The sequence below is a fragment of the Siniperca chuatsi genome, linkage group LG15 (genome assembly GCF_020085105.1).
Source record: "Siniperca chuatsi isolate FFG_IHB_CAS linkage group LG15, ASM2008510v1, whole genome shotgun sequence".
Lineage (NCBI taxonomy): Eukaryota > Metazoa > Chordata > Actinopteri > Centrarchiformes > Sinipercidae > Siniperca > Siniperca chuatsi.
In genome coordinates, this window is record NC_058056.1 from 20,380,015 (window position 1) to 20,394,461 (window position 14,447).

The following is a 14,447-nucleotide window of genomic DNA, read 5'->3' on the forward strand; positions in this document are numbered from 1 at the left end:
TCTCCATCTTGTTTTTTGAAGAGCTAACACTGTAGATCTTTTTTTCTCTCCCGTTTAAAATTCGTTCAAGTTGACAACTGCTGAGTCTGTATTTATGGAATATGCTTTGCTGGAAAAAAGGGTAATGGGATTGGGTGGAGAGACACATGGTGGATCATATAATAGAGAAATCCTCTGTGTGTGTATTGTGTGTTTGGGTGCATGCATGCATCTGAATGTATTTGTATGTATGTAGTTTTAGCTTGACAGCCAGCCAGACCTTTTTGCAGAGGATTTTCCTACAAGTTGTTATGTCCTCAGGCCAACTGTAAAACCAATTCTGGAGTTGTGTTTAGTGCGAGTGTGCGTGTCTTAATTTTGTGTTATGTCCCATTGGATTTGGGAAACTGGTCACCATGGGAACGGACTCTCACTCCAGGTGGTGTGTAATGGAATGCGGTCCCGCTGGGCACAGTTTGTGTGTGTGCATGTGTGTATGTGTGTTTGTGTGTTGCATACCTGTCTTTTTCTTTTTCCAGTGTTTTCCACTCAAATGTACTTTGTAAGAAACAAAAGGACAGAGAGGATTGGTTTGGTTCATTTGGCACAAATTAGTTAAGAGCTTGACTTTAGTGTGTGTATGTGTGTGAGGCAGAGAGAGAGAGTTGATTGTTGTTAAATGCCCTGCCCAGTCGCCACTTATAAACTCAATGCCCTCACACAGTAGGGCATGAGGAGGCAGAAGGAGGAAGGGAGGGAGGAAGAAATGGAGTGGAAATAAAATGATAGAATGAAGGAAGGTAAATAAAGGGGGAGAGACAGAAATAAAAAAACAGGACAGAGTGAGAGTGAAAGAATCAGACGCTACATGTCTGGTCGTGTCTGCTACCATGCATTCCGGGCGAGGCCACTTCCTTTATGTGATGACCCCAGCCACCCCTGTACTGCTCACTTGGTCTGGTCTGCCAGCTCCAAGGAAGGCTGTATTTGCTGTTACGACTGGCCCACTGAGGGCAACATGGGGGTGGAAGGGGTTTGGGGGGAAGAAAAGAGTGGGCAAAACTCTGTAGAAAACTGTGTCTGTCTTCGTATGTAAGACTGTGTGAAAGTAGATGTGTGTGTGAACAGCAGCTGTGAAGAGGAGAGTGCTTGCAGAATTTTCCAGAGAGAGAAAGAAAGAGAGCTTTTCCAGGGATGAAATTCTTGGCTCCCTTGAAGCTCAGGGTACAGCTGGAGCACTTCTCCCTCCCTCCGTCCTTTCCCTCTGGTTCCGACCTCCTTCACTTCCTCCCTTGCTTCCCTGTCTCTCCTTCTCTCTGTGTTTCTATCTTGTAGTATTTTTTTAATTTCAGTCTTACCCTCAACTTAAGTTTTGGTGATCTGCATGCTGTTTTTTTTAGAATGAAATTAAACTTCATCATAGCACTCGAGGGTCCTTTTAAAAATGTTGAATCCTCTCCACATGTTGCTCATGCTGCTTTTTGGATTAGATTCAGTTAGATTGGATGAATCATATGGGGCTGTTGTAGCTGTAAGTGGTGATGGGATACATAAGACAAGTAGAATATAAAAAGGAAAATGTGTCCTGGTTCCTAAGGTCTCCTGCACAGCTGCATAGAATACACATGTGATTGTTTACATCATGTGTGTTTAGATTTCACAAGGAAGCCCCTCTTTTTCTTTTTTTTCTTTTGCTCTGATCTGATTGGTTGGGGGGAAGTGTGTGTTGGTCAATGGGAGGGCACAACCATGGAGGTCGAGGACTGATTTGAAGGACTGGTAGAGAAACAGGTTTGATATTGGTCTAAAAAAGAAGTTACTTTGACTTAGATCATTTTTCCTTGTTTCTCGCCCTCTCACATATATACACAATGTCTATATCTACACTTCCTTGCTTGTCTGATCACCCAGCAGCCATGGGACATGCTCACACACAGTGCACACACCCTCATGTAAACGCATACACACAAACAGTGGAACTCAGAGTTGGGGAGTGGGGGAAAGTCCCTGCTAATCTAGGACTTCCAGTCTTGCCTTCTTTTTCTTTCCACATTCACACGACTTCTCTTCTCTTCCTCCCTACACACACTTTCTCTGCTCTTTATGTTGGACACAAACTCAGTGCTGTTCAGACTGTGACTCATACACCAGGAATGCCCCACATTAACATGTGGGGAGATAGAAGGACGAAAGTGAGGGGAGGACGGGAGAGGAGAAGAGAGGGAGAGTACAGCTGGGTACAAACGTGGAAGGTTGTGCACAGAGGGGAAAAAACGAGTAAAAATGAGTAAAAGCATTGCTGTTCCTATAGTGGGTCAAGGTTTGAGAAGTTGTTGCGTCTTGAGGATTCAAGGGAGTGAAAAAAAGAAGGGATGATTCTTAGGCTCTGGGTCTGTTTACACATCAACAGCTGTTGCACTTCTTTTCTCTCTCTTTCTCCCACTCTCTCTCTCCTTCTAGACATGTAGAGTTGATTAGCGAATGGATACAATGAGTCATAAGTGTCTGGATTGTGTATATTTGCGTGTGCACGTGCATGCTTGCACATGTATGTCAGGGGTCTACGTGTGTCCGCATGCATGCATGAGTGCCAAAGAGTGATAAGTGGAGTATGTCACTTCATGCATTGTGTGTTGCATTGTTACCAATTCCAAAACAATTATATCGCTCATGAGATAATACTATAAAAGAGCTAGCTAGGGTGTGGGTATGTGTATATGCGTGTGTTCAGAGTTGTTATGTCTGAATTTGTAAATGTGTGTGTGTGTGTGTGTCCCATTTTGTAATATGTTGTTTGTGTCAAGGTGACTGTGATTTCTAATGCCAAGGTGACTGTGATTTCTGTAAATTATTCAAATATCAGTGTGTCCCACAAGTCAAGTGTGTATGAACAAGTGTGCATGTGTGTCCATGTCAGCATAACATCTTCAAGAGTTTATGCACATATGCCAAGGTGTTAATCTGGGTATTTGTCTGTGGTTTTGAAATTAGTTTGTCTTGGTGTATGTGAGCCATGTACATCTGTGTCTATGTGATCATGTGTATGTCTGTGGCTGTGAAGGTGTGTGTGTTTGTGCAAGTTAAGATCTTGAGAACAAAGCATGGCTGAGCTCAGTGTCCCTCCAGACGTTACGTTGCTCTCCTCTGGAGCAGACCCAGCAGCAGAAGTAGGTCGGCCGACAGCACCCCTCCTTTGGGTGGGAGAAGACTGGAGAGAGTGGGCTGGGTGTATGTATGGGCTGGCACCCAGGCTACATGCTGGATGCTAAACAAACCTAGGCTTGTATGCTTAAGGACTGTTTACACAGTGATCAGGTCAGGATAAGATGTTAACATCATATTCAAAGAAATTTAACCATTTGAAATTAGTCAAATTGTTTTTTCATAAATGAGATGATGATGATGAGAAAATTTAGTGGATGTGGTCATTTAGAGGAAAAAAACTGCTCCAAAATTATTTGTAGAATCCAATTTTACCTAAAGAGAAACCTAGTCAGTCACTTAGGATCTTGGTTGGAGAATTTGTGTCTTACTAATGATAATCCTAATGTGTTAAGTTCCCCCCCCATTTGGCAACAAAGCTCTCCATTTGGGATTAAATCATTTTCAAAAATTCAAAAAAAAAAGAAAGCAGAGGGGCGTTTGATTTATAATAACTTGCACATGTTTTTGACTGCTCTGGGTCTATTGAGTGTTAAACACTTAAAGCGCTGCTGCTGTCTTGGCCAGATCTCCCTTGTAAAAAACAAAACAAAAAAAAACCTAACATACTTGAGCTCATTGGGACTAACCTGGATAAATAAAAGTTACATAGAATAACCTAAAAGTAAAACATAATGTTTAAAAGATACCAAAGTTTATCAAAGTCTTTAGAGAGAGACTGGCAGCTCCATATTAGAGGAAATATGTTAAACATGGAATATAAATCAAGCACCACACAAGTATTTAGATTTATAAAGTATTTATTCCAAAATTATGTGTCCACCAAAATAAAAATGACACATTTTGTTTTGAAATCAATAATAATACAAAAATATAATAATGTTACTGGAAACATTACTCTTTAGCTGACAAAAATTTTACTTTTATTGACTGTATGTCAAGACAGTAGAGAAGCTGACGAAGAAGAAGAAGGTTACAATGGAATTTAATCCCCTCGCCAACCAGGGACGAGGATCACAACCACTGCTACTACCTCTGGGCAAACAACCAGAGATGGAAATGAAGACTTGTGCACAAGTCTGGCAGTTCTGTTTGGCAGCAAACCTCTCTACCATCAGAGGACCCCATGCAGCATTTGGCTTGAAAGGGCGATTTTGCACAAGCAAGGGTGGAAAGTTGTTTCCACTGTTTTTTGAAAAAGCTTAATACTTTTGTTTGTTCTTAATCTGTATGGAGGAGAGCATGCTTAATTAGAAATATGAGCCAGAGCCAGTGGGCTAGTAAAATACAGCACTGGTTTTACAAGCCTCATAGCGATTGTTTCTTCTTCAGCTCTTAAATATGTTGATGTCAAATGTTGATGAAGTCATCATGGCATTGATAGTTTCATCAGCTGGCATCACTGAGAATGTTTCCTCATTGTTCTCTTAAGACACTGTTATGCAACTTATGCTCACTCGTTTTGAGGAATGTGCTTACACATAACTATACATACATACATACATATATATATACATATATACACACACATTATGTACATACAGTAAGACCCAGTGTTCAAATGTAGCAACTTTCCAGCTTATGATTTTATGATTTACATTCCACAGCAAATCTGCACCCCCCTCAAATTACAGCCTGTTGCACAGAAGAGTCAGGATCAGAAGTGTGGTGTGTGTTTCTTTATGCACATGTGTATAGATGTTTGTTACATACTGTACATAGCCAGCACATCAGCTGTGTGTGCAGAAGTGCATGTCTATGAACGTGTGTTTATGCATATACTAGTTTCTGCCTCACTCTGCAGAGTGTTGGTCTTGTTACCGAGGGCAGGGAAGCGCAGGAAGTCCTGACTTCCTCCTCCATCACTGAGCCTTACCCTGCCCACGGCAAAGATGGCCACCGGACTTGACTCACCGGAGATGGGCCGAAGGGCTCTCCAAAGTGTGTATTTGTGTGTGTGTGTGTGTGTGTGTGTGTGTGTGTGTGTGTGCGCAGGTAGCATCACATGCTTCACACCAATCTGGGATGTGTATACACAGTACACTGTGCTATTTTAAAGTTGTCTACCACATTTCCTGCAACAGCAGGCTCTCTCTCTTCCCCCTCTATCTGTCATTTTTATCCCCTCTCTCTTCCACTCTTTCTCTTTTTTACTCTACTTCCCATCATACTTTCACACATTCTGTCTCTCTCTATCTTTCTCTGTCTCCTTTTCTCTCCCAGAGATTCTAGTAGCCATATTAGTTGACTAAAAGATCTATGGGGATTTGTTTTATATTTGTATCTTAGATATGACAATAGGCCATGTTCTACAGTGTGTGTGGTTGTGTGTATCTGTGTGTGTGTGTATTTACCAAGCAGCAGAGGAAGCTGTCGTGGGAGTGTCTTACTCTTGGAGCTAAGAGGACAGATAACATTACCCTGCTGATGCTTACATAACTTCCAGGCAACGCCACGTCACAACTTACCCAGACACACACACATGCACAGATGCAGGCACACACAAACGCACACACATACAGGAATACAAATACCCATCTAGATCGGACAGCTGCCTCCATGGGGCTCTTATAGGGTATATGGTGTGTATTTCTCTGTGTGTGTGTTTTGTACTTTAAAGATAAAGTGAACACATTTTTTTCAAATCTGTCTATTTAGTAATATGTTTTTTTTTGTCCGTGTGTTTTTGGGAAATCCATCTGAGTCTAGTTGTTTTGTATGTAGGTCAGCTCACAAACAGGCTCCTTTGGTCTGATACCAACACCACACACACACACACGCCTTCCCAAGAGGGTCTGTGTTTCCTTTCAATGTGGTGACCACATGTGCAGATCTGAAATGAAGGGAAAGAGAGAAAGTGTTTCACTCCTTTCCAAATGCTGAATACTGCTTCAGTCTGATGGACAGAACACAAACGTATATTCAATAATAACGCTCACTGTCAGCACTGTTGATCGATAGATGAGTATGTTTATGCAGTGTGCATTATTAGGGATGTAAGTAATTGTGCGTGTGTGAGACCAGGACTCTTTCTGTGTTTGAGTGTGTGTGTGTCGTGCTTTGGGGGCCCAGTCGCAGCTGTCTTTGACAGCTGCATCATGGGAAACATCTGATGAAATGTTGCATCATCTCCTCTCTCTGTGTATGTGTGTGAATCTATATACGGGCAGCTGGACAAAATCACAAGTTTGTGTTTCTTTCTTTTTTTTTTGTTTTTGGAATGAGTCCGTATAGAAGAGTTGAGCATATGAGATTGTCTGCTTGTCTGAAGGTGTGTGTGTGTGTGTGTGTGTTTAAGAAAATGGAACATGATGTTTACCATGGACATGTGTTTATATTTCTTGTGTAAATCCATGGCCACAAAAGTTAAACTTTCTGAGGTAAGACTTTTTTTTGTGCGTGTGTGTTTAGCATGAAGATGTGATTTATTGGATTTGTTGTTGCCCTACATTCCCACTTTTAACAAAATTAGTTGTATTTTGCACTTTTGTTCCACATATCATTGTATTTTTGTTTTTTTGTTTTTAACTTGTTGCTCTTTCTCTTCATGATGAAAGTGTTTTCCCATTGTCTCCGGTCTTCCCCCTGTGTGTCATTGTTGTGCTTTGTCTATCTTTGTTATAGTAGTTTGTCATCATTCCTGTGGTCCTCTTGGTTGCTTTAGACAGCAGCTCTCAAACAAATATGTGCACATGTCACTGACCCCCAAATGAATGCACATCTGACCGCAGACCTCACATTTCTTTCAGTGATCCTCGCAATGGGAATGCTAAGTCATAGATGTGGTATTGAACAGCTTTAGGGTGCTGTACTTAAACAGATAACAGAAGTGAGAGTGAAATCTGTGATTGCAATCGTCTCAGACACTGTACTTTATAGTGAATTTAAGGTGATATATGTAGCATTTTAACATTGGTAATCTATCACACCCTTAACACTGTTACATTAGCATACATATAGAAAATAAACATTGATAAATGAGCAGGAAATCTGCTTGACAGTTGTTCCTCTTGCACAAACTGAGCTAAAGTTAGCCTAATGATAATCATTGATTCATTGATTATTATGTATTCAATGTTAGCTCTTAGAGCAGGGTGTTATGGTTGAAATCAAAATCACAATACTATTAAGACTATTTTTCTAGTATCTGTATAGCTAAATCACATGTAAAATAATCAAATTGATGTTTAGTGCAGCAAACTATTATGTTTTTACTTCTGAAAAAAATGTTTAAAACAAAACCTTGTTTTAGAGGTAGAGGTTACGAACCATAGGTGACATCCAATTTGAGACTGGAAACATCAGGGTTAATGGGATATATGGTCCTACTGTAATTATGACGAACACTGACACTAACAGTGTTACTGGTGTGAATCTGCTAATAATCTTAACTAAGGTCTCATTTGTTTTGGCAACTATACCAAGGTATCAATTTTAAATAGGAATATAATGAAAATGAACTATTCCTCATTTAGCCAAGTACCCGCCTGGATGCCTCTCAAAGGACCACATTACACAAGCTAATGCCCTTCAGTTGCTCAGGTAATGCAGTGATGTCATCCCACATGCAGGATATGACCTCATAGCATGACCTGAACTCTCTGGCAGTCGGAAGCAGAAAAAGCAACAAATGGAAGATGGGGGGGGGCAAAGGGGAGAGAAGTTTGTTTGCTGTGTTGTCTGGGATTCCAGCAGGATTAGGCAGAGGAAGTCGGACTCTATTTGTGGTGCTTAAAGGGCAAAGCTGGAGGCAAGACCAGAGAGTGACGTGGATCATGGACCACACTCACTTTTATGTGCGCACACACATACACACACACACACACACACACACCACTCGAATACACATATTCAACTGCTTGATTATCCTGAGCTTTTCTAAATGGCAAACAGTCTAATACTATATGACTTACAGCAGTGTGTGTGTGTGCGTGTGTGTGTGTGTAAAGGGTAGCAGGACAAAGAGTGTCTTGTATTTTGGGAAGGGGTTGGGGGTAGCTGGGCCTGTTGGGTCCAGTCCTGGGGGCCAGGGATGGGAATGTTCAGTGTGTGTGTGTGTGTGTGTGTGTGTGTGAGCAGAGGAATGCTGCTGTTTGCGGAGTGAAGAGCACAGAGGCAGCAGAGACTGTCCAAACACACGTCTGTTTGTTAAGAGTGTGTGTGTGTGTGTGTATGTGTGTGTGTCTGAGAGAGGGCGACTAAGACACAGAGAGAGAGTGTATTTGGGACCGTGTATGAGCAATAGGGAAAGTGTGCTATGAGCAGTGATGGAAAGAGATTTAGAGAGGCTCTGTGTGTGTGTGTGTGTGTGTGTGTGTGTGTTCTCCCCATGCTATGACCTTCCACTCAATGAGGACTTTTATATCCACTCCTAGTCTCCATGGTAAGGGAGCAGACAGGACTGAAAGAGGTCTGTCTTTTCATACCTGTAACCTACTCACTACACACACACACACACACACACACACACACACACACACACACACACACACATACACACACACTGGCACACACTGCAGACTTTGCTCAGGTTGTGTTTGTGTGTTTACTGTACTGTTACCTGTTTGTTTGGCTGATGAGAGGTCAGGAAGGTGGGTGAGAGATGGATGGGTGGAAGGAAAGGGGGAATCATTTAGAGAGGGGAGAAAAAGAGGGAGAGAATGACTGAGGGAAATAAGAAAGGACAAAGTAAGAAAGGGAGGAAAGGATGATGTGAGTAATGTTTGAAATGAAAGGAGGGAGTGAAGAATGTGAGTAATAGGTGACGGGAGGGAAAGAGGGAGGATCATATAGGAGGAATTCCTGAAAATAGGGATGGAATGATGCAGGTAGAGGGGAATCAATAGGAAAAATATGGAAAGAAAAAGCAGTATCAAGTGAGTAAGAGCAGAAGAGTGAGAGTATAGTGAAGGATGGAAGGAAAAGAATAGTTGAAAAAGTGAGACACAAGAATGGATGGAGAGGGAAAGATGGAGAGAGAAGTTGTTGAAGGAAGGAACATATGGAAGGAGACAGGGTGAAAGGGAGGAGGGATGGAAGGTGAGAGGAAATGAGAGAAAATCAAGGGAGGGATGAAAACAGGAGTTAAAGGGTCAGTTCACCTAAATTAAAAAAGAAAAAAGCATATTTTCTCAATTATTCCACTAGAGGTAAGTGAGAAGATGTTGGGTTTTTTTGTAATTTGGGTGAATTGACCCTTTAAAAGAGACCAGGTTTTAGAACATTCAACTGACATTTGACAGGTGTCTACATGGACAGAAACTATTAGTATCATGCTTCTGTTTGTAGGCCTCTGTGTGTGTGTGTGTGTGTGTGTGTGTGTGCGTGTGCAGTGTGATTTATTCTGAAGCCAGGTCTGCATCCAGCTGTCCCAACGGGGTCCCAATGACTTTACCAGCCGCAGACCTCCATCACAGAGAGACGGAAGAAGAGAGAGATTGAGAGATTTTGAGGGTGGGGGGGTGGATAGTGGAAAAGTCAACATCATTTTCGATCTGCTAATTCTATTAGATTTTCTTGCTTCTCCTTCAGAGCAGAGGTTTTCTTTTTTAGTGAGCGGTTAATATGCCCTCATGTGTTGTACATCCATCCATCATGATGCTACTGTCGAGTGCCAGAAAAAAGAGGAAAAGACTGGCTTACATTTACATTTATGTTTGTATACTTTTTGAGGTCATGTTGGCAGATTTGAAGGGAACAAAGTCTTCCAATTCATGCAATTGGTTGATTACATTTATTTCGTACAACAGGACACTCAATGAACAAAATGAGAAAAGATAAAACAAGCTCCGATAATATTTCCATGCTATACCAAGAAACACAGTCTTCTCTTGAAGTTTTTATTCTAAAGTGAAGTCATGTTGACTTGTAGACTTTACTCTAATACAACCTATATAATATAACCCTTGAGTTTGATGTGAACATATAGGTTGATTCACTGGAATAAGGGGCATTTTACAATATAGTATTACAAATCTGCGTCACACTTTAAGTTGGCCTGCCCCTCAGTGTGTGTGGCTGTGTTTGTGTCCCTCCATGTGTACTGTTGATTGACGAATGTAAATGAGAATTTACTTTAGCGTGAGCTGCCTGGTTAAATAAATAACTCTTCCCCTCCCTTGCAGGTCCTGCTGAGGTTCCCATGATGTCCCCAAATGGGTCAATCCCCCCCATCCATGTACCCCCAGGATACATCTCACAGGTTAGTTTGTGTTTAGGTGTGTTTTTCTGTTTGATACTCTCAGACATGTTTTTTTTATGTTCATCATGTGTTTGTGTGGGAGAGTTTCAGTCAAAATAACAGTCAGACACAGAGGGAGACCAACAGAGTGTGTGACTGCATTTAATTAACCAGTGGAAAAAAAGGCTTCTTATGCCATGATGTGATCTGATATTGACCATTAAAATTCTATTTTTCTTAGTAACAAGTAAGTATTAAGTATAAAAACTTGCCATATTTTGATATGTTTCCAAGGCAAATATATTATTTAATTGTCAGTTCAGTGTCAGTTCACTGGTGCTAGTTGAGCAGCCAACTTCTGGTTTATTTCAACATACTGAAGCTTGTTTCTGGAAAATTACTGAAATGCAGTAAGGAAAATTAAATGAAAATTATGTACTTACAGCCACAAAATGTGAAGTTACACATTTCTGTGGAGGACTGGCTGATAGACTTTTGACTTTTTGACTTCCACATTGTTTATTTTTTCTGAACAACTATCAGATTTAGATCAAGTGGTCATCATTAAAGAATGGCAAGCATGAATATGTTGGAAGTCAGACTATTTATGGAAAGCACCAGGCATTACAATTATCCTGGCTGTTGTAGTTTAGGAAGAGTAGTAACCAAAGAAGCCTCCTCCACCAACAGAGCATTGAGCAGGAATGTGCAGAATTTTGGGTGTCAGGTGGCATTTGTTTTTCTGACTCTCATGTGTGTGTGTGAGTGTGTGTTCTCTATCAGATGTCCTCACAAGAACAGAAAGATAAGAAAAATCTCCCAAAGTGAGGCTTTTATCTGTGTGCTTTTAAAAATATTTCAAGTTTGACATTATGAATTGGGTAAAAGATGGGTTTGCCATGTTAGTGATGTGGAGGAGTTAAAGGTTAGTGAATCAACATGAGTCAATGGTCTGTCCTCACAAGAATAGTGTTACAAATACATCTGTGGTCTACATGTGGTGGGATTGTGTTCCTATGCCAATGGAAGTCAGGTCATTGGCTCACCGTGGGTGTGTGTGGGTGTGTGTGTTAGTAGGGACTGGGCCAAGTGTGAGCGGGAAATACTGTCACTCTTACATAAACAAGCCTGATAGGGGAGACAGGCATTGGGTGGGTAGGTTTTTGTGGGGTTAGCAATAGCAATGGAAGAAGGAATGGATGGAGAAAGAGCACTGCGTGGTGGAAAATAGTGCATTGACAGATGGATTTTGCACTTGTGTGTGCATGTCTTTAGTGGTTTGTGCTAATGGCTGCATTGTGATAGCGTGTGTGTGCACACATGCATATTTGTAATTCCCTTCCAGTTTGTATTATTTGGAGTGTGTGTGTGTGTGTGATTTGTGTGTGTGTTTGTGTGTGTGTGTGTGTGTCTCCTTGCCAGTAAATGTTGCGTGGGCATTTAGGTTGGATCCACATGTACTCATGCAAGGACTTTGCCCTTGTCTTCCTGTCAACATTCTGTTTTTCTCCTCTGCAGCAGAGGAGGGGATGGGGGGCAGATAGGGGGCCTCCTCTTCCTCCCCCCTCCTCTTCTTCTCCCCCTCTCTGTTTTTCTCACTCCGATTAGTTCTGTAACCCTCTTCCTCCCCTCCTGACCCTCTTTATTACTCTCTCTTCTTTCTTTCTGTCTGTCGTATTCTGGCAGTGTTGCCTCTCAGTGTGTGTGGAGGCTTTAGGGTTGTTATTTGGTGTGTGTGTGAGACTGTGTGTGTGTGTTGTTGTTGTTGTTGTTAGGGACCAGCAGATGACTTCCCCTCTCTGCAGGGAGTGTGTGTTTGCTCTCTGCTTGGAATGCAGGCCTGTGAAAATGTCTGAATAATTGGAATGTGTGTTTGTGTGTGTGTGTGTGTGTGTGTCCTAGTCCATTAATGTTAAAGTGAATACATGTATGGAATCTATGTTAATTTGAAGCAGTTCTTTGAAACTTGTTGTTATTGAAATCTGCATACCATCTTATGACAACATTGCGGCACTTGCTTTCACCCCTTAAAGGGCCAAAGCATCCTGTTAGCACAATGTCTCGGTTGTTAAATAAATTATGCGATTCATTCCTTTATTAGATATTCACCATTCAACAGACAGGGCACCTGTTCTTACAAAATGATTGACAGCATAATTTTGTAAGAGCAGGCGCTGTCGGAACTTTGAATCTTTAAAATAGCTTTAAAAATAGATATGATGAATATTAGAGTTTTAAAGGGCTAGTTAGACAATTTGTGAAATATGCTTATTCGCTTTCTTGCCAGCCGTTAGACGATTGATACCACTCTCATGTCCGTTTTGTAAATGTGAATCTACAGTCAGCAGCCAGTTAGCTTAGCTTAGCACAAAGACTGTAAACAGGGGGAAACAGCTAGCCTGGAGTTGCTTCACAAAGACACGGGGACAACAAGTTATTGTTCCCATGCAAAAAATTTGATGCCACATAACCCCCTGCAAAACTGGAGACTGTCAGTTTTTGCACAGATAAAACAAATGAGACATAATATCTTAATTAATGAGCTTTAGAGGTGCTGATAGGCTGATTCTGTTACCTCTGGACAGGGAAAGTCTGGCTGTTTCACCCATTTTCCCACTCTTTATGCTAAGTTAAACTAAATGGCTGTAGCTTCATATTTACAAAAAAGAGAATGGTATCGATCTTCTCATTTATCTCATCTCAATCTTATAAAGTCAATAAGCGTATTTCACAAAATGATGAACTATTCCTTTAAGCAGTACTAGGCATTTTATGTACAGCCTAAATCATATGTAGGAACTAGAAAAGGAGTTGATCCCCTCTAACTGATAATCTGTACATTGTCCTCTTGACTCAAATGAAGTTCATGTACCAAATGCCAAGACTCTTTTCTGTGTCTCCCGTAGGTGCTAGAGGATAACACAGGCGTCCGCCGTGTGGTGGTGACCCCCCAGTCTCCAGAATGCTACCCTCCCTCCTACTCTCCGGCCCTCTCCCCCACACATCACCTGCCCCCCTACCTGGCTCACCCTCACTTCATCCCCAACTCTCACTCTTTCTACCCCCCTGTCAGCCCCGGGGAGCTGCCCCCCCACCAGTACTACCAGCACCACCTTCCCCCCATGTACGGCGATCCAGGTACTGACATGCTGACTGGACTTTATGTCACTGCAAAAACATCAGGGGTTTTATGTGGAATTAAAAATCCAATTATTAATCCAATTAAAAATATGCTTTGCACAGATTTTTAGTCTGACATAAATTCTCTTCTTTCATCTCATCTCATCTGCTCTTCTCTCTTCTCCCCTCCTTCAGAAATCATCCCAGTTTATGGGATGTCTAACTACATAGGTAGAGAGGAGACGTACAGTAAGCCACAGCCCAAAAAGATAAAGGAACAGAGACAACTTGAGCGACAGAACCGACTTAACTCCCCTCCCTCCACTCTTTATAAGGGCAGCCTGGGGCCAGCACACAACGGATACAGGTGACCATACTGCTTCTGTGGCCATCTGAGATCGGCTTTGACTGGATGATTGATTATCTTTTTCACAGGTTAAATGATTGTTGTTGATGTTGAACTATTGTTTGAAGATCACGGCAATATTTTTCAGCGATTGGCTGCGATCAGACCATTAATTGTTGAGGATGTTGTCAAAAGTAAGAACTTAAAAAGTACTTGTTAGAGCAGCCTGTGTAATTGTTGATGCTACAAGGATCTACAGGCAAGGGGAAACCACAGTCTACTGGAGAAACTATATCGTCCTTAAAATATACTATATTCTTTAAAAATCAGCTATGATTTAGTTAATGGTCTGCTGTCAAAAAGTATATTATTCTAGGTGGCATTACATAACAAATGCCAGTCTTCATCAGCAAAGTTTCTATCAGGGACTCTTTAGTTTAGATTTTTATGCTATCTAGACACTTAACAGTCTGTCTCTCCAAAACCTGGTTTATTGTTTTTATTTAATGATAGCTTTATGTAGTTTAAATTTCACTCAGTTATCCCCCCCCCCCAAAAAAATGGCATTGTTTTGAACCCCTTTAACTTTCCTCACCAATTACAAACATTGATGTGGTTGTTATTATGAATGCTCTGATCTACCAGAGCACTGTCAGCGCT

General features: G+C 41.4%; 1 protein-coding gene across 1 annotated transcript in view; it reads left to right on the top strand.

The window, feature by feature from the left end:
• Positions 1–14,447, top strand: part of fndc3ba (fibronectin type III domain containing 3Ba) — a 98,865-nt gene that overhangs the window by 33,308 nt on the left and 51,110 nt on the right. The window contains exons 4-6 of the mRNA XM_044166122.1: positions 10,266–10,342; positions 13,228–13,459; positions 13,637–13,808. Coding sequence (XP_044022057.1) covers positions 10,266–10,342; positions 13,228–13,459; positions 13,637–13,808 — 481 coding nt within the window. The remainder of the gene's footprint in view (positions 1–10,265; positions 10,343–13,227; positions 13,460–13,636; positions 13,809–14,447) is intronic.